General features: G+C 41.6%; 2 protein-coding genes across 10 annotated transcripts; both read left to right on the forward strand.

The window, feature by feature from the left end:
• Positions 1–1,719: 1,719 nt before the first annotated feature.
• Positions 1,720–2,989, forward strand: Hr83 (Hormone receptor 83; the record flags this gene model as incomplete). The annotated part of the gene is made up of 2 exons (NM_141390.1): positions 1,720–2,344; positions 2,778–2,989. The coding sequence occupies 2 exons, from the start codon at positions 1,720–1,722 to the stop codon at positions 2,987–2,989; spliced, it is 837 nt and encodes a 278-aa protein (NP_649647.1).
• Positions 2,990–3,372: 383 nt separating this feature from the next.
• Pak (p21-activated kinase) lies at positions 3,373–14,091 on the forward strand. 9 transcript variants are annotated; one of them, NM_001275384.1, is made up of 8 exons: positions 3,373–3,828; positions 7,391–7,657; positions 7,743–7,897; positions 8,910–9,075; positions 9,227–9,817; positions 10,760–11,499; positions 11,569–11,787; positions 11,859–14,091. In NM_001275384.1, the coding sequence occupies exons 2-8, from the start codon at positions 7,498–7,500 to the stop codon at positions 11,940–11,942; spliced, it is 2,115 nt and encodes a 704-aa protein (NP_001262313.1). In that variant the 5' UTR covers positions 3,373–3,828; positions 7,391–7,497; the 3' UTR covers positions 11,943–14,091. The 9 variants fall into 9 exon arrangements, with proteins under 9 accessions (NP_001262313.1, NP_731073.1, NP_731074.1 ...); NM_169136.3 differs by having other exon boundaries at positions 11,859–12,725; NM_169137.3 differs by having other exon boundaries at positions 3,373–3,431; positions 11,859–12,725.
• Positions 14,092–14,114: the final 23 nt, after the last annotated feature.

Genomic DNA, 14,114 nt, shown 5'->3' on the forward strand with positions numbered 1-14,114 from the left:
GTAAAATGACTTTTCTCCTTCCTTAATTCATATCCTGCTCCTGGATTTAAATTTTTCATTATTTACTAAAAACTAGTGACGATCGCACCATCGCCATAAAAATGTTCTGATGTCATCTTTTGTGACGAAAAATATTTAACTAGGAAAATGCAATGTCATATTTTTATTTCGCTTTATTAAAATATTTATTAGCTAGGAAGACATTTTTATTGAAGCGGTCCGCATAGGTAATTTTTTTTAGTTGTAGAATTAATGTTTTTTATATCGAGCTATTTTGCACAATTTAAATGGTGTCATTACCATAAAATGTTCATGCAAAATTTATATATTGTTACAAAAAAGAGTTACGGAAATGTTGACAAATGACATAGCTTATTTTGAACTTATCTTTTACTATTTATTACATTTAAATTTACCAACATGAACAATATTTTGGAGAATCGGATTATTAGAAACCTATTTGAATTTAACTAAGCGTTTGTTAAATAGTCCCATATCCTTAAAGACTTTGATGTTCTTCAACATCATTGGAATGACCCTAATTTAATCTTTCATTTACTGATGGACTAAATCGAATATAGACTAGATTAGTAAAAAATGCCCAATGTCCTGTCATCCGAGCAACCTCTCTTTTTATGGGCTTGCTTTTAAGAAGATTTTTAGACCAACGTGAGCTAGTAACTGGCTAGGAATGAACCTATTGAAAGGAGTATGGAAGGAATTAGTCACTGACACTGACTAATACAAGTACTTGCATTACAGTACTTTCCAGGCCTGAAATGGTTGGCTAAGGCAAGTTTGAGATCATTCGATTGACTAATGCAATCTTCCACCCGCTCCCAATTGTTTATCAGTGTATATCACCGACGAAGAGATCTAAGCCGTTCTATGACTGAACTCATTATTTAATATATCCCTCTGTTTAAGATGTGATTCGCCTATTAACCTAGAATTAGGTAAAAGTTGCGACTTAAAACAAACGTCTAATTAAACAGTTCGAGAATTTCCGGAATAAGAACTTCTCTAAGCCCAACCCCCAAAGAACGTCTTCGCTGTTTGCCCGAAATGTCAGGACAAAAGGACCTCAACGCGGACACCTCGAGTGGCGAGCGCACGTCCAATCACAGAGCAAAACAATAATTGTTTACAAATTGTTAACACGGTCCGCAATAGTAGTAGATGATTGTCACTTTTGACGCGCCACGCCCCCTGCCAGGGGCGTCTCGGGCAAATAAAAATCCTCAAATCACGCTTTGGCACAAGGCCCTACTACACTGGGAGAAATCTATATCAAATTTTTTTGGATTTATATCTTAACTTGACTACGACTAAATATTTAAATACGAGATTGATATATAACAAAAACTTATCGTATACCGATACTGTTTAATTTTTATCAAACTATATATATTTCTTACACAAATATCTTAATTATTTTAAAAGGTTTCTGGTGCTTGCATTCTAGTTTTGAAAGTCCTAAGTTTGAATAAAATATATTTTAGTGATATTTCGCTTTTAGGAATTTGTTCTTTGGATCCCATTGAAATACAATTTCCATCTCTAGTTAGGAAACATATTTTTGCTCTGTGTAACTGGTTTGCATATCATTTGCGGGTGTAGCACATCCAGGTGGCATATAAAACCGCCAATATCCGGGATGAGCTGATTCAGTCCGCGGCGACTCTTTGGCTCATTGGCAAGCAGTGCCAACCGGTGACCATGTCGAACTTCAGTGCCTGCGCAGTGTGCGGCGATCAGAGCTCCGGGAAGCACTACGGCGTGTCCTGCTGCGATGGGTGCTCCTGCTTTTTCAAGCGGAGCGTGCGGCGCGGGAGCAGCTACGCCTGCATCGCTCTGGTCGGGAACTGTGTGGTGGACAAGGCGCGGCGGAACTGGTGTCCCTCCTGCCGCTTCCAGCGATGCCTGGCCGTGGGAATGAACGCTGCTGCGGTTCAGGAGGAGCGCGGTCCGCGCAACCAGCAGGTGGCTCTCTACCGCACTGGCCGGAGACAAGCTCCGCCATCTCAGGCGGCGCCATCCCCGACGCCCCACTCCCAGGCGCTGCACTTCCAGATCCTCGCCCAGATCCTTGTCACGTGCCTGCGCCAGGCGAAGGCCAACGAGCAGTTCGCTCTGTTGGATCGCTGCCAACAAGACGCCATCTTTCAGGTGGTGTGGAGCGAGATCTTCGTCCTGCGAGCGTCCCACTGGTCTCTGGACATCAGCGCCATGATCGACGGCTGCGGCGATGAGCAGCTCAAACGGCTCATTTGCGAGGCCCACCAGCTAAGGGCCGACGTCCTGGAACTCAACTTTATGGAGTCCCTAATCCTGTGCAGAAAAGGTAAAGCTCCGCCTGTGCGGTAAAAAGGCTTGTTAGGATTTAAAAATAAAAGCGGTTTGAAGCCATCTAACCAATTTTCAATGTTTTTACACATATTGACGTGATTTCTTAGACGAAAATTTAAATCCTATGTACGCTATGTATAGATTTTGCTATTTGATTCTGCATGAAAGAGTACACCCAAGCAGTTTTCTTAACCCCAGAAAAAACGTTTCCGTTTTGGGCTTAATAAATTCAAAAGAAAATTTTCCAGCATGTGCAGTTGGTTTGTTTGAACCAACCATAAAATTTGATTAGATTCAAGATTAGAGACAGATTTAAGACCTTTTACATCGTTTTAATTTAATTAAGAGTTTAATAGGAAGTCAAACCACCATTAGTATATCCCATTTTAATACTTTTAATTGCTTATATCGATTGCATGTTTTTACAGAATTGGCCATCAATGCGGAGTATGCCGTTATCCTGGGAAGCCACTCTAAAGCCGCCCTGATCTCCTTAGCCCGCTACACCCTGCAGCAATCCAACTACCTGCGGTTCGGACAACTGCTCCTTGGTCTGAGGCAGCTGTGCCTGAGGCGCTTCGACTGCGCGCTTTCTTGTATGTTTCGCAGCGTGGTCAGGGACATCTTAAAAACACTTTAGGCTCATATCTATCTTCATCTTTCAAAATTAAAGAAAAACCTAGTCTTAAAGAGGGTACTAGATAATGGCTGTTTTTCTGTTCGCCAGTTCAAACATCTAAAGTAACTTCGCTATCTGAAGTTTCAACCCATATCTAAAAATGCATTCATTTCTGTCAACAATCGTTCATGGAGGCATTTAGACACGCCCCAAACTTTATTGGCACTATGCAATTTGTTGGAAATAAAAATATTTGGAACAAAGAGATTATTATGAACTCAAAATTTGATGTGGTATTTTTTGAAAAACACTTTTTCAAAGGTCGCCAATCACAATACAAAAAACTCATCGATATGTTGTGAAAAGTCACGGAGCGAATATATTCGTTTCTGTTCGCTATCGATATATTGATATATTTTTGCCATCGCTACATTGTCTGCTGCGGCCGTCTTGTCGTCTTTCTGTAATTATTTTTCGTAGTTAACAAACCCCTGAATAATGTAAACCAATTAGTGGGTGATGCAAGGACCGAAAATGCGCGCGCGTTGCTAAAGAAGCTAGAAAGCGAGAAAGTTTGCGGAGCGCCATAAGATTGCTGCGCTTTAACTGCTGCTGGTGCCTCTCGTCCGTCGGCCATTTATGACACACACCAGAGAAAACTGGAAAACAATACAGTGTGTGTGCGGTTTGGAGTGTGTGCGAGTGCGGCCAAGTGTTGTGGGCTCGGAAAACTCCAAGAAGCCAGTGGAGAAGTGGTGTCCACGCGAATCCGTGAATCGCAAGCGTTTCTTCTTCGACTGCAAGCGGCGTACAGGGTGCACCGTGCAAAAGAAAGGCAGCCAAGGCATATTGTACTTGCAGTGAGTTCAAGTGGAGAGTGGTGGCCGAGTGGAGCGGGTAGAATGGTCTTGTGGAGAGCGGGGCGAGGGAGTTTCATTCATAAAAAGAGAGTGCACCGTTAGTCCAATTGGTCTGGCTTCCAATGCACAGACAAGCACACACACACCGCCTAAGGAGAGGTTGCACACATTGATTTTTCCAACTCACGTGTGTGTGTGTGCGTGTATGTGGATTAAAGGAAAACGTTTCAAGTGGTTTCCACGCCACATTATTTTGGATTAGCACATTGCTGCTCCCGAATTTCCAGCCCAAAAATAAAGCAACCAAATGTCAACAAGCTGGAATGCCCCAATGCCCCTTCCCCCGCTATTAACACACGTGACACGATACAAGACATTTACATAAAGCTCTAATAACTAACAACATTTCGCAGTCGATTTGGCATTTAACAGTTACCGCTCTAACGGCACATGTCCAGTGCGCCAGTGCACCACCCCCTTCCTTCGTTCAACGAAAAACATATTTGCTTAGCACGGTCACAGGTAAAAGCGGAAGGGACAGGGACGCGCGGAAGCGGTCGCGGTAGGGAACTGAAAAGAGGAATATAAAAGGCATAACATTTCCGCCTGCTGCTTTCGGCTGGCGTCCGCAACCAAAATAGACAACGTCGGAGCGGCTGAGAGTCTCCGTCGCCAGCAGTTATGCGTGGCAACTCGCTAAATATGCACCGACCATAATCATCGTATCATTTTTAATGCTTACATTTTGTATATTGATACTAAGATAACTTACTTAAAGTCTTCGGACAGCAGAAGGTGATCTTCGTCATGTTTTGGCTTCATATTTATACAGCAATCCTCGGAAAAATTGCGTAAAATGAATTCCATGAATAAATTCTTAAGTTTAGTTTTAATAGAAAGTTAACATAAAGCAGTCGTCAAAGTAATCAAGAAGCTTGATCACAAACTTTGGCTCCGCGTAAACGTGGCGAAGAAGTATGCATATGTTTGTGGCTTCTTTCAGCTCTTGGAGCGAGCGCCACGTTTGCGTCGCTGTTGTTGCAACATGCACCTAGGCCTGCGTCACTTTGAATGTCCTACCCTCCTCCCTTCCGCTCCCCTGCGTTTGACAACCCCTGTCGCTAATTTAAATGCCGCAAGTGTTGTCGAGTTTCCTGTGCCTACAATGTGTGTTTTTCTCATTAGGGAATAATTTTGCATGGGCCCCTGCAGAAAGAAAAACATTTTTTATCGATTTTACCTAAAGTTCGACCGTCAATGAAATCAAACACAATGCGGTACATCGTTAACCCAGTTCTGGGCGCCCACACGCTCCCGAAAAGTTTGTTCTTGCTTGATTTAAAAACGAATTTTCACCTATGTGTGTATGTTTGCATGCATATTATATGTACATACATATATACGTTTATAGATCTCTGGGCAAGCAGCCAGTAAACCAACGTATGCCCATAAAGCCTATAGTACAGATATACAGTTGCGGTCAAGAATATATCACACAGCAAGTTTACTACTTTCTATTTGTCGATACTCCTTTACTTTTTATCTTAAATTCAGTATGTATCGACATACATACATATGTAATTGAAATCAACGAGCGTATCTATTGAGTAAACAATCTACTTACATCGGTGAATTTAAAAACAATTAGCAAGAAAACATTGCACTTGATAAATTGGGGTAGAAAGGTAATGTCGGAATGAACCGCATGACACATAATGATTTGGGTATTTTATCCTATGATTCTCTTATATACTTATGTACACATATATGTACATATATTGGTCACTAAGAACCCTTTTTTCTGATGATTCAAAAGTTGGAGTTGATATCTTATTAGATCCCCGCTATGCTATTAAGTTGACCACAGCTGTTGGAACTGTATGTTAATGTTTGTCCAACGTTTTCACACTTCGCCACCCCCTCGTCCCAGACTCTCCGCCTCCCGTTAGCTGCATTGACTCTTGACGCCTGACGATGATAAATGAATCATAAAAGCAGCGCAGTCGACGTCGCCGGCAAAGCAGACAGGCGCCAAAGCCGCCTTGCTCTCCTCGCCACTCTGCGCTCCCACTCCTTTTCGCCCTCTCGCTCATATGTTTGGCTGCGATGCCGCCCACTCGAGTGTGTTTATGTTGTTGCTGTCCTCGCTGCTTAATTTCCTCATTTGTGTTGCTGTAATTCCCAATGCGTGAGCTGCTTTGTTTTTATTATGAGTGCAATCGAAGCCACTCTTGTTATCGCAACGAATTTTTTATGGCTCTCGATCGTTTACGTGGGCGAGAGCGGAGCAACTGAGGTAGAGAGGATACCCTTAAAGTGTGTTGTGTGAGAACAGTGGTTTGCGTCTAATGGAAACTGAAATTAAAATATAGTCCTTTAATGATTATTCCATTTTGGGTCATATTTTTTAACTCCATATGCTCTATAGGTGCTCCAATGAATATTTAAAATAAATGAACTAAAAGTGAATAGATGTGGGTATACAATTATGATCAATGCACACTTAACTTAAATAGGATAATATTTTAAGTTCCTCACATAGATGCGCAATAATTGCTGAATTGAAATGTATAGTCTCAACTAATTTATAAAATTAGCTTCGGAGAGTATACAAAATTCGAATACCCATATCAATCAGCTTTTAAGCAATGTAGGGGAGGCACTCTCGCGAGCTGGGGTGCTCGAGACAATCTCTTGGAGCGATGTATGTTGTTTGTTGCCTTTTGCAGCCTGCTCTAGTGGCAGTGACACTCGAAGGTGGGAGACACGCTGACGGAACAACTGAGCAGCGGGCCCACAGTCCGAATTAGTTCGCCGGACGGCCTATATTGATAAATTTATAACTGCGGCTATATGTCTCCTCTCCTGCTGCAGCCAACCAGTGTGTGTGTGTGTGTGTGTAGGTGTTGTGTTTTTGAACATATTCAAAAAGCAAAACAAAGTGCTTTCCGCGTGCCAAAAAATCTAGAGCACACAGTATTGACGTGATCTTCATGAAGATCGGTAAAAAAAAAATAATAATCAAAAGCCAAAAATGAATAACTTTGTGCAGAATGGTGTGAAACACACAACGCCAAAGTGTTCGAGAAAAATATATGCAAACAATCTATCTCTTGTAGTTGTATGACAAATTTGTGATTTTGTAGAAGCATATGACGCGATTGCAATACGTTGGGGAAAGAATACAGAACGAAATATATACTAAGATAAGCTGCGGAACACTTTTCGCGATAGATAACAGAAGGTTGGCACCCCTGGAATACTCCAAGCATTAAATCATTTCTGCACTGTTCCCAATTTCGAACTGTGTTGATGAAATCACCAGTTTCTAAATAATTTGCTTTAGAAAACATCTAGCACATATTACATTTAAAATTATATGTTCTTCTTGGAAAAAGCACTTATTTAAAAAATGTATAGTCTTTCTTAGTAATATAAGAATTGAAAATATATCAATGATACAAAATCGTTAAGATAGTTGTCTCATATTTAGTACATTTTAGTTAAGGCGAAATACTTAGTTATGGCCAACATACTGATCCCTTTCTCCCACTCTCGACAGCTGTTTTCTGGGCGTAGAACAGCTGTGCATAACGGGGCGCTAGACGAAGCGGAGGAGGAGGAAGCAGGAGCTAACCAGAAGAGCCAGAAGCACACAAAGACGAATCCATGTCCAGCGAGGAAGACAAACCGCCGGCGCCGCCTGTGCGTCTCACCAGCAACCGGGGCGGCAATGAACGATCGGGAGGAGGAGTGGGCGTCGGTGGCGGAGGACTGGGAGGTGGCGGTATGGGAGATGTACCGCCCGACATGCGTCCGCTGCCCAAGGGTGAGTACATTTCGATTAGTTGAGCACGGCATGTGAAGACCTCTGGTCCGCTTAACAATGTGCTTTTTTCTCTTCTCCCAAAAAGAACCCGACGACTCCGATCGGAAGAAGAAAACGCTGAAGAGCAAGATCAAAGGATCGAAGCCCTCGCACACGGACTCCAAGCCGAACATCTCCTATCCCACGAACTTTGAGCACACGGTCCATGTGGGATTCGATGCTGTCACCGGCGAGTTTACCGTGAGTTTTCTATTATGCTCGTCTATGGACACCTTCAGTCGCGTTTGCCTCGCCATTATGCCTACGGCTTTCTGTCTAAGAATAGCAAGTCGGAAATCTTCGGTTTTCACTGCTTATGTCCTCTATTTGATAAGCTTTTGTACACCAAATTTATATGCAAAAACACAGTCACCAAAGACTTAAAGTTTCGTTTGCAGATTACATATTACATTTTTGGGTGACGATAGTAATTGCATTACAATTTAATGTGTGGAGTTATTATAAACGCCACGATCTTGGACCATAAATTGAGCAATTATTAATATTCCAAATTTTAAATTCGATCCGAGATTGTAATCAAACCGGCGGCCTCGATCAGACCCCAAACACTGAACTGCATTTCGGGTTTCTAAATATTAAATTTAATCAAGTAAATATTGCTCACCAGGTCACCCAAAAATTTGTTAATATATTTTTAATTTGTTTTGGCGCTCACCATATATACATACATATAAAACACTGTACTTCTACATACATTCTGTTGTCTAAATCTATCTCTCGCGATTCTTGCTCTATATCAATTTCTATTATTATTCAAGCTGCCAATGAAAGTAAGTAAACTTCTCGACTAACTTCTCGGAACTTGCCTTCATTAGTTTCTCAATAAGGTCTCATTGTGCTCCTTTGTCTGTAGATTTTGTCGAGTCGGTGTTTGTTTCAAGTTCGATCGATATTACTTATAGTTTTGTTACCCTTTGTTTGTTACTATTGGTTCATTCTTATCTTCGTACTCTTACAAAACTCCTACACTAGACCATACGACATTGCACCAACACAGGCTGCCCGGAATTCGTAGCTGAAAGGCCTCTAGTCGCTGGCTCTTCATCATTCTCCGATCACAATAATTGGCCGTGCATCGATGTACCTAAAAGCCAAAAATATTTTTTTACCCCGCGCCTTCTAGATGTTCTCCCATCGCAGTAAATTGTTCTATTTAATTCCATCTAACAATCTAACCTGTTGCCTTTTTCAGGGCATGCCGGAGGCATGGGCGCGACTCCTGATGAACTCCAACATCAGCAAGCAGGAGCAGAAGAAGAATCCCCAGGCCGTGCTGGATGTGCTCAAGTGGTTCGACAACACTACCAAACAGAGGCCAAGTTCCAAGTACATGACAAATGCCATTACGACGCATTCAGGTTGGTCACTCAGTCAGATTTAAGATCTAGGATTGCAACATAACACAACATATTTTGTTAGTTGATTTGAGATTGCTTTAAGTTCCGCCATATTTAGAAAATTTATGAATATAGCTTATTTGTAATATTGAAACGCTCTCTCCTTTGCCAGGTTCATCGCTCAGCCGCGTCAGCAGCAGCAGTCCGAGCAGCACGCCAACAGACTCGGAGCTGCACGGCTCCAACAGCGGAGGTAACCTGATTGGCGTCCAGTTGGGCAGTATGACTCTGGGTCCCAACGCCAACAACGTGGCCGTTGCTGGGCAAATTCTGGGCAACCACTACCAACAGCAGCAGCAGCACCTCCTTCAGCAGCAGCAGCCACTTTTGCATCAGAACCACAACCAGCATCACATGGGCATAAGTCAATCGCACTCGTACAACTTTGTCGGACACACGGTCTCCTCATCCACATCGCAACATTCATCCGCTAACGAGGACGATATGCTGGGACCACAGCACCCGCAGCAACAGCCGCCACCTCCACCGGTGGCCTCTAGGCCTGAGCGCACGAAATCCATCTACACGCGGCCAATCGAGGATCTACAGCCAGCCATCATCCCAATGCCAGTGGCGCCAGCAACCACGCCTGCAACGCCGCTGCAAAATCATAGGACGCCAGGCGGAATATCAGCACCAGCGGCATCGCCAATGATGCACAACAATGCCACGACGACGCTGGACAAGAATAAAAACAATGCAAGTGAGTGCCGCTCTAGGATATGTGGATCATAGCTAGTTACATCTACCTTACAAAGAGCCATGGCAGCAAGTCATGCGAAAACTATTATCAGCAAAACTCTAGATCGACAAGTACAATTCTGAATCCAGTTATTAAAAATTCTGTACTCACGTGCAAAAAAATTTGTTGTCAAAAAAGAATTTCGTAGTCTCTTAAAAATGTTTTCAAAATACAGAAGATAATGTAAGTTGGTTAACAAGTAGTGCAATTAACCGAAGCTGATTAAATATTCAGTTTTTTTTTTCGATTACACTGTTAGTTTAAGATAACTTTTCTATATTGCTAACATCTAATTTGCTGCCGGGGCTCAAAGGTTGCGATGTGTCGTGATAGTTTTTCTATGTTGCTATATAATCAAACACTATAATCCTTTTGTGGTGCCGATTTAATGAATGTGTATTTTGGTATTTGTATCGCCTCTCTGTGTTCTGTTCTGTTTTGTTCCGCTTCTAATTGCTGCTAAAAAAAATAATTAAACAACTGCGACGACGCCAGCTCCAACGTCCCCAACAACCACAAAAACAACAGCAGAAACAGAAGGCACCGATGCAACATCAACTCTTTTATCAGCTACTAATCCTAGTTGTTCTACCACTCCTACTACTGATCCTGCTCCAGCTGCACCTCGTGGTAGTCTCGTCGAGACAGCAACAGCACACGCTACCACTGCAGCAGCGACAGTAGCCACATCAACAACGACTAATCACCATTCCTCTGCTTCCTCCTTTTCATCATTTCCTTCGTTCCACGACGACGATGGCACACACCACGCCTTGCCAACGATCCATTGTCCCACGCCGACGTCTTCCTCTCGCAACTCGACTGTTTCGTTTCCTGTTGCGGTTCCCCTACCGCCCATCGTTACGCCCGCATCGCCCACACCCGCCTCCATTGAATCACCAGATCTGTACACACCGGAACCCACGGTAGCCCAAGTGTCAGCCGGTGGCCCAAGTTCTCAAGTGGCTGGAAACCAAATCGCCGTGCCCCAGGCAGCTGTGGCTCCGGCTGCAACGCCCAACACGAGGGCAGCCAACGCCAAGAAGAAAAAGATGTCCGACGAGGAGATCTTGGAGAAACTGCGCACCATTGTCTCTGTGGGCGATCCAAATCGAAAGTACACCAAGATGGAGAAGATTGGCCAGGGTGCCTCTGGCACAGTGTATACTGCAATTGAATCCTCGACCGGCATGGAGGTGGCCATCAAGCAGATGAACCTGTCACAGCAGCCTAAAAAGGAGCTCATCATCAACGAGATCCTTGTGATGCGGGAGAACAAACACCCAAATGTAGTCAACTATCTTGACAGCTACCTCGTGTCTGAGGAACTGTGGGTGGTCATGGAGTACCTGCCCGGCGGCTCTCTTACCGACGTCGTCACCGAGACCTGCATGGACGAGGGCCAGATCGCAGCTGTTTGCCGAGAAGTGCTGCAAGCTCTGGAGTTCCTTCACGCCAACCAGGTTATCCATCGCGACATCAAGAGTGATAACATTCTGCTGGGCCTTGACGGCTCTGTCAAGCTGACTGACTTTGGTTTCTGTGCGCAAATATCGCCGGAGCAATCCAAACGCACAACGATGGTAGGCACACCCTACTGGATGGCTCCCGAGGTCGTCACCCGGAAACAGTACGGACCCAAGGTGAGCACTCTCACGAAACATTTGAATATTTAAATATTTCAACATTCTAACGATGCTTTTCCTATCCAGGTGGACCTTTGGTCTTTGGGCATTATGGCCATAGAAATGGTCGAGGGCGAACCGCCGTACCTAAACGAGAATCCGCTTAAAGCCTTGTACCTCATTGCCACCAATGGCAAGCCAGAGATTAAAGAAAAAGACAAGCTGTCCTCAGCATTTCAGGACTTCCTCGACCAGTGTCTGGAGGTGGAGGTGGATCGGCGAGCAAGCGCATTGGACTTGCTAAAGGTGAGTCTTTCAGTCCACGTGCCAAGGTGACTTCCAGCTTATGGGGTATCACTCAACTTACTCCATTGCAGCATCCCTTCCTAAAACTGGCCCGTCCATTGGCCAGTCTGACTCCCTTGATCATGGCCGCAAAGGAGGCTACCAAGGGCAACTGATTGACAACCAAGAAGAAACCGCTTATTTAACCACTACTGATGAATTACTACTGCAGAAAACAACAAGAACAACAACAACAATAACAACAACAACACCAACCACAATAGCAACAATAACTGTTATGCATACGAACAGATGATGAATTATTAATGATTATGAGTACTATTATTAATTATTTATATAAACGTATTATATGCGCATATTATTATATTATATCTATTCTAACGAGACAAACAGCAAAACTAAGAATAACTGCATATGGCAAAGAGACACGCGTAGTTCAATTTTCACAAATCGGTTTTCTGTTGATTAAATACAGTAAAAAAAATCACACGTTGCTTTGGCCACCACATCATCGAAACATGTTTTCAAAATTTGTTATACCAAAACATAAACTTAAATTTGTATAGATCCAAAATTTGTTTTGTGCATTTTGAATGCTTTTCAAATTATAAGCCTAAAGATCATGTAAAATGAGTATACAAAAAAAACACACACACTATAGTTGTCAACATTAAAACATTAGAATTTGTAACTCTTGCATTTAAAGGAAATGAAAATATACATACAAATTTTTACATTGTATAAAGCACTTCATTTGATTTACTTCGTCATTACATTACATTTCTATAAGAAAGCTTACAAAATAATGATATGAGAGTATGAACTTTGGAACGCTGTTACTAACCCTATGACTTGGAGTATTATCGCTGATTTTAGTAAAAGTTTCATTTAGTTCATAAACTGCTTTATTTAATAAAAATATATTTTTATATGATTTTAAAATTTGGTTTATTTTGCTCGATATTTTCGGTTCTCTCGCGTAGACTAAAATCCGAGTGGAATAAAACTCATCCTTCGCTGTAAACTGTAAACACACATCCTTTCTACATCCTTTACCTCCACCCCTTTTCGCTAATTTTTTTTTTTTTTTTGTCAAAAAGGAACATTTAATTGTAATAGAATATACAGTTTAGATTAGACACATATAGAATACACAAGGACACCTGTATTTTCCATATGACAGCAATTCAATGTGGTTTGCACGACAAAAGACAAGAACAAACTAGCAATATGTTAAAATTTAAATGTAACGAGAGAGAATTATAGGAAAACCACACTAACTGTTCAATAAATTCGTAGTACCCACTAAATATAACTAGAAAATAAATGAAAATGTGTAATAGTGCAACATTCGATCGTGAGCCATGATGAAATGAAAACCAGTTACTTTGTGCCTAACCGAAACAGAAAAATGAAATCAATAAGAGCAACAACAAGTAAATATTTACCAGATAGTAACTAGCAGTTGTAGTGTAACATAGAGAATCGAAATTCTAGATCGTAGACCAGTCAACTAAAACACCAGCTAAAATAGTTAGATGCTTGAGTGGGTGCGTGTATATTGATTGGACGGGTGCTGAATGGATGGGAAGAAATAAGATTGTCTACCTTCTTTACTTTCAATTATTAATAACAACATGACTTATCTTTTGTGAAAAAGTTTTTTTTTTGTTCAGTCACGTTTAATTTTAAATATTTTTCATATTAATTGGGCATTTCGAAGAATACAAATGCACAAAATTGTAATGCTTGAATCCTGAATTATTTAAACTTTTTTATATTAACATTACTCGCAATCTAAATTTGTTTGTCGATTTTGTAATCTAATGGTTAGAGGTGTTCAATTGAAACATTTTGTAACATCCAGAGCCTGCATGATAAATCATAAGCGGAAACTGTCTTGCTATTTACCGATCGTACCCATTATCGACGTGCTATTAGGTTAGTTGAGCTCGTCCTAATATGTTAAAACACCAAAAAAAAGGGATTTTTATACAAACGAGAGGAAAAAGATTTGTTTGGGAGACATTATTTTCAATATTAGTTCCTAATACTACAACAATTTCCATATGGATGGAAGGAAGTCTGGCTTTGAAACGAATAACATTACGGATTATTGTATTTGTATTTATTTTTAGGCATTAGAAAACTCGGCTACAGTGCAGCAAGAATGTGTATTAAACAATAACGGTCACGTTTAGGCGAACCGATGAATGGGTAAACAGAACATATAGAATTATATAGGATTGCAAAAACAAATGGTAAATTAAGATAAATACATAGATGAAATCACAACTCTATCATAACGTATGATCAATAAATATTTA

Source organism: Drosophila melanogaster, chromosome 3R (genome assembly GCF_000001215.4).
Source record: "Drosophila melanogaster chromosome 3R".
In the NCBI taxonomy this organism is placed as follows: domain Eukaryota; kingdom Metazoa; phylum Arthropoda; class Insecta; order Diptera; family Drosophilidae; genus Drosophila; species Drosophila melanogaster.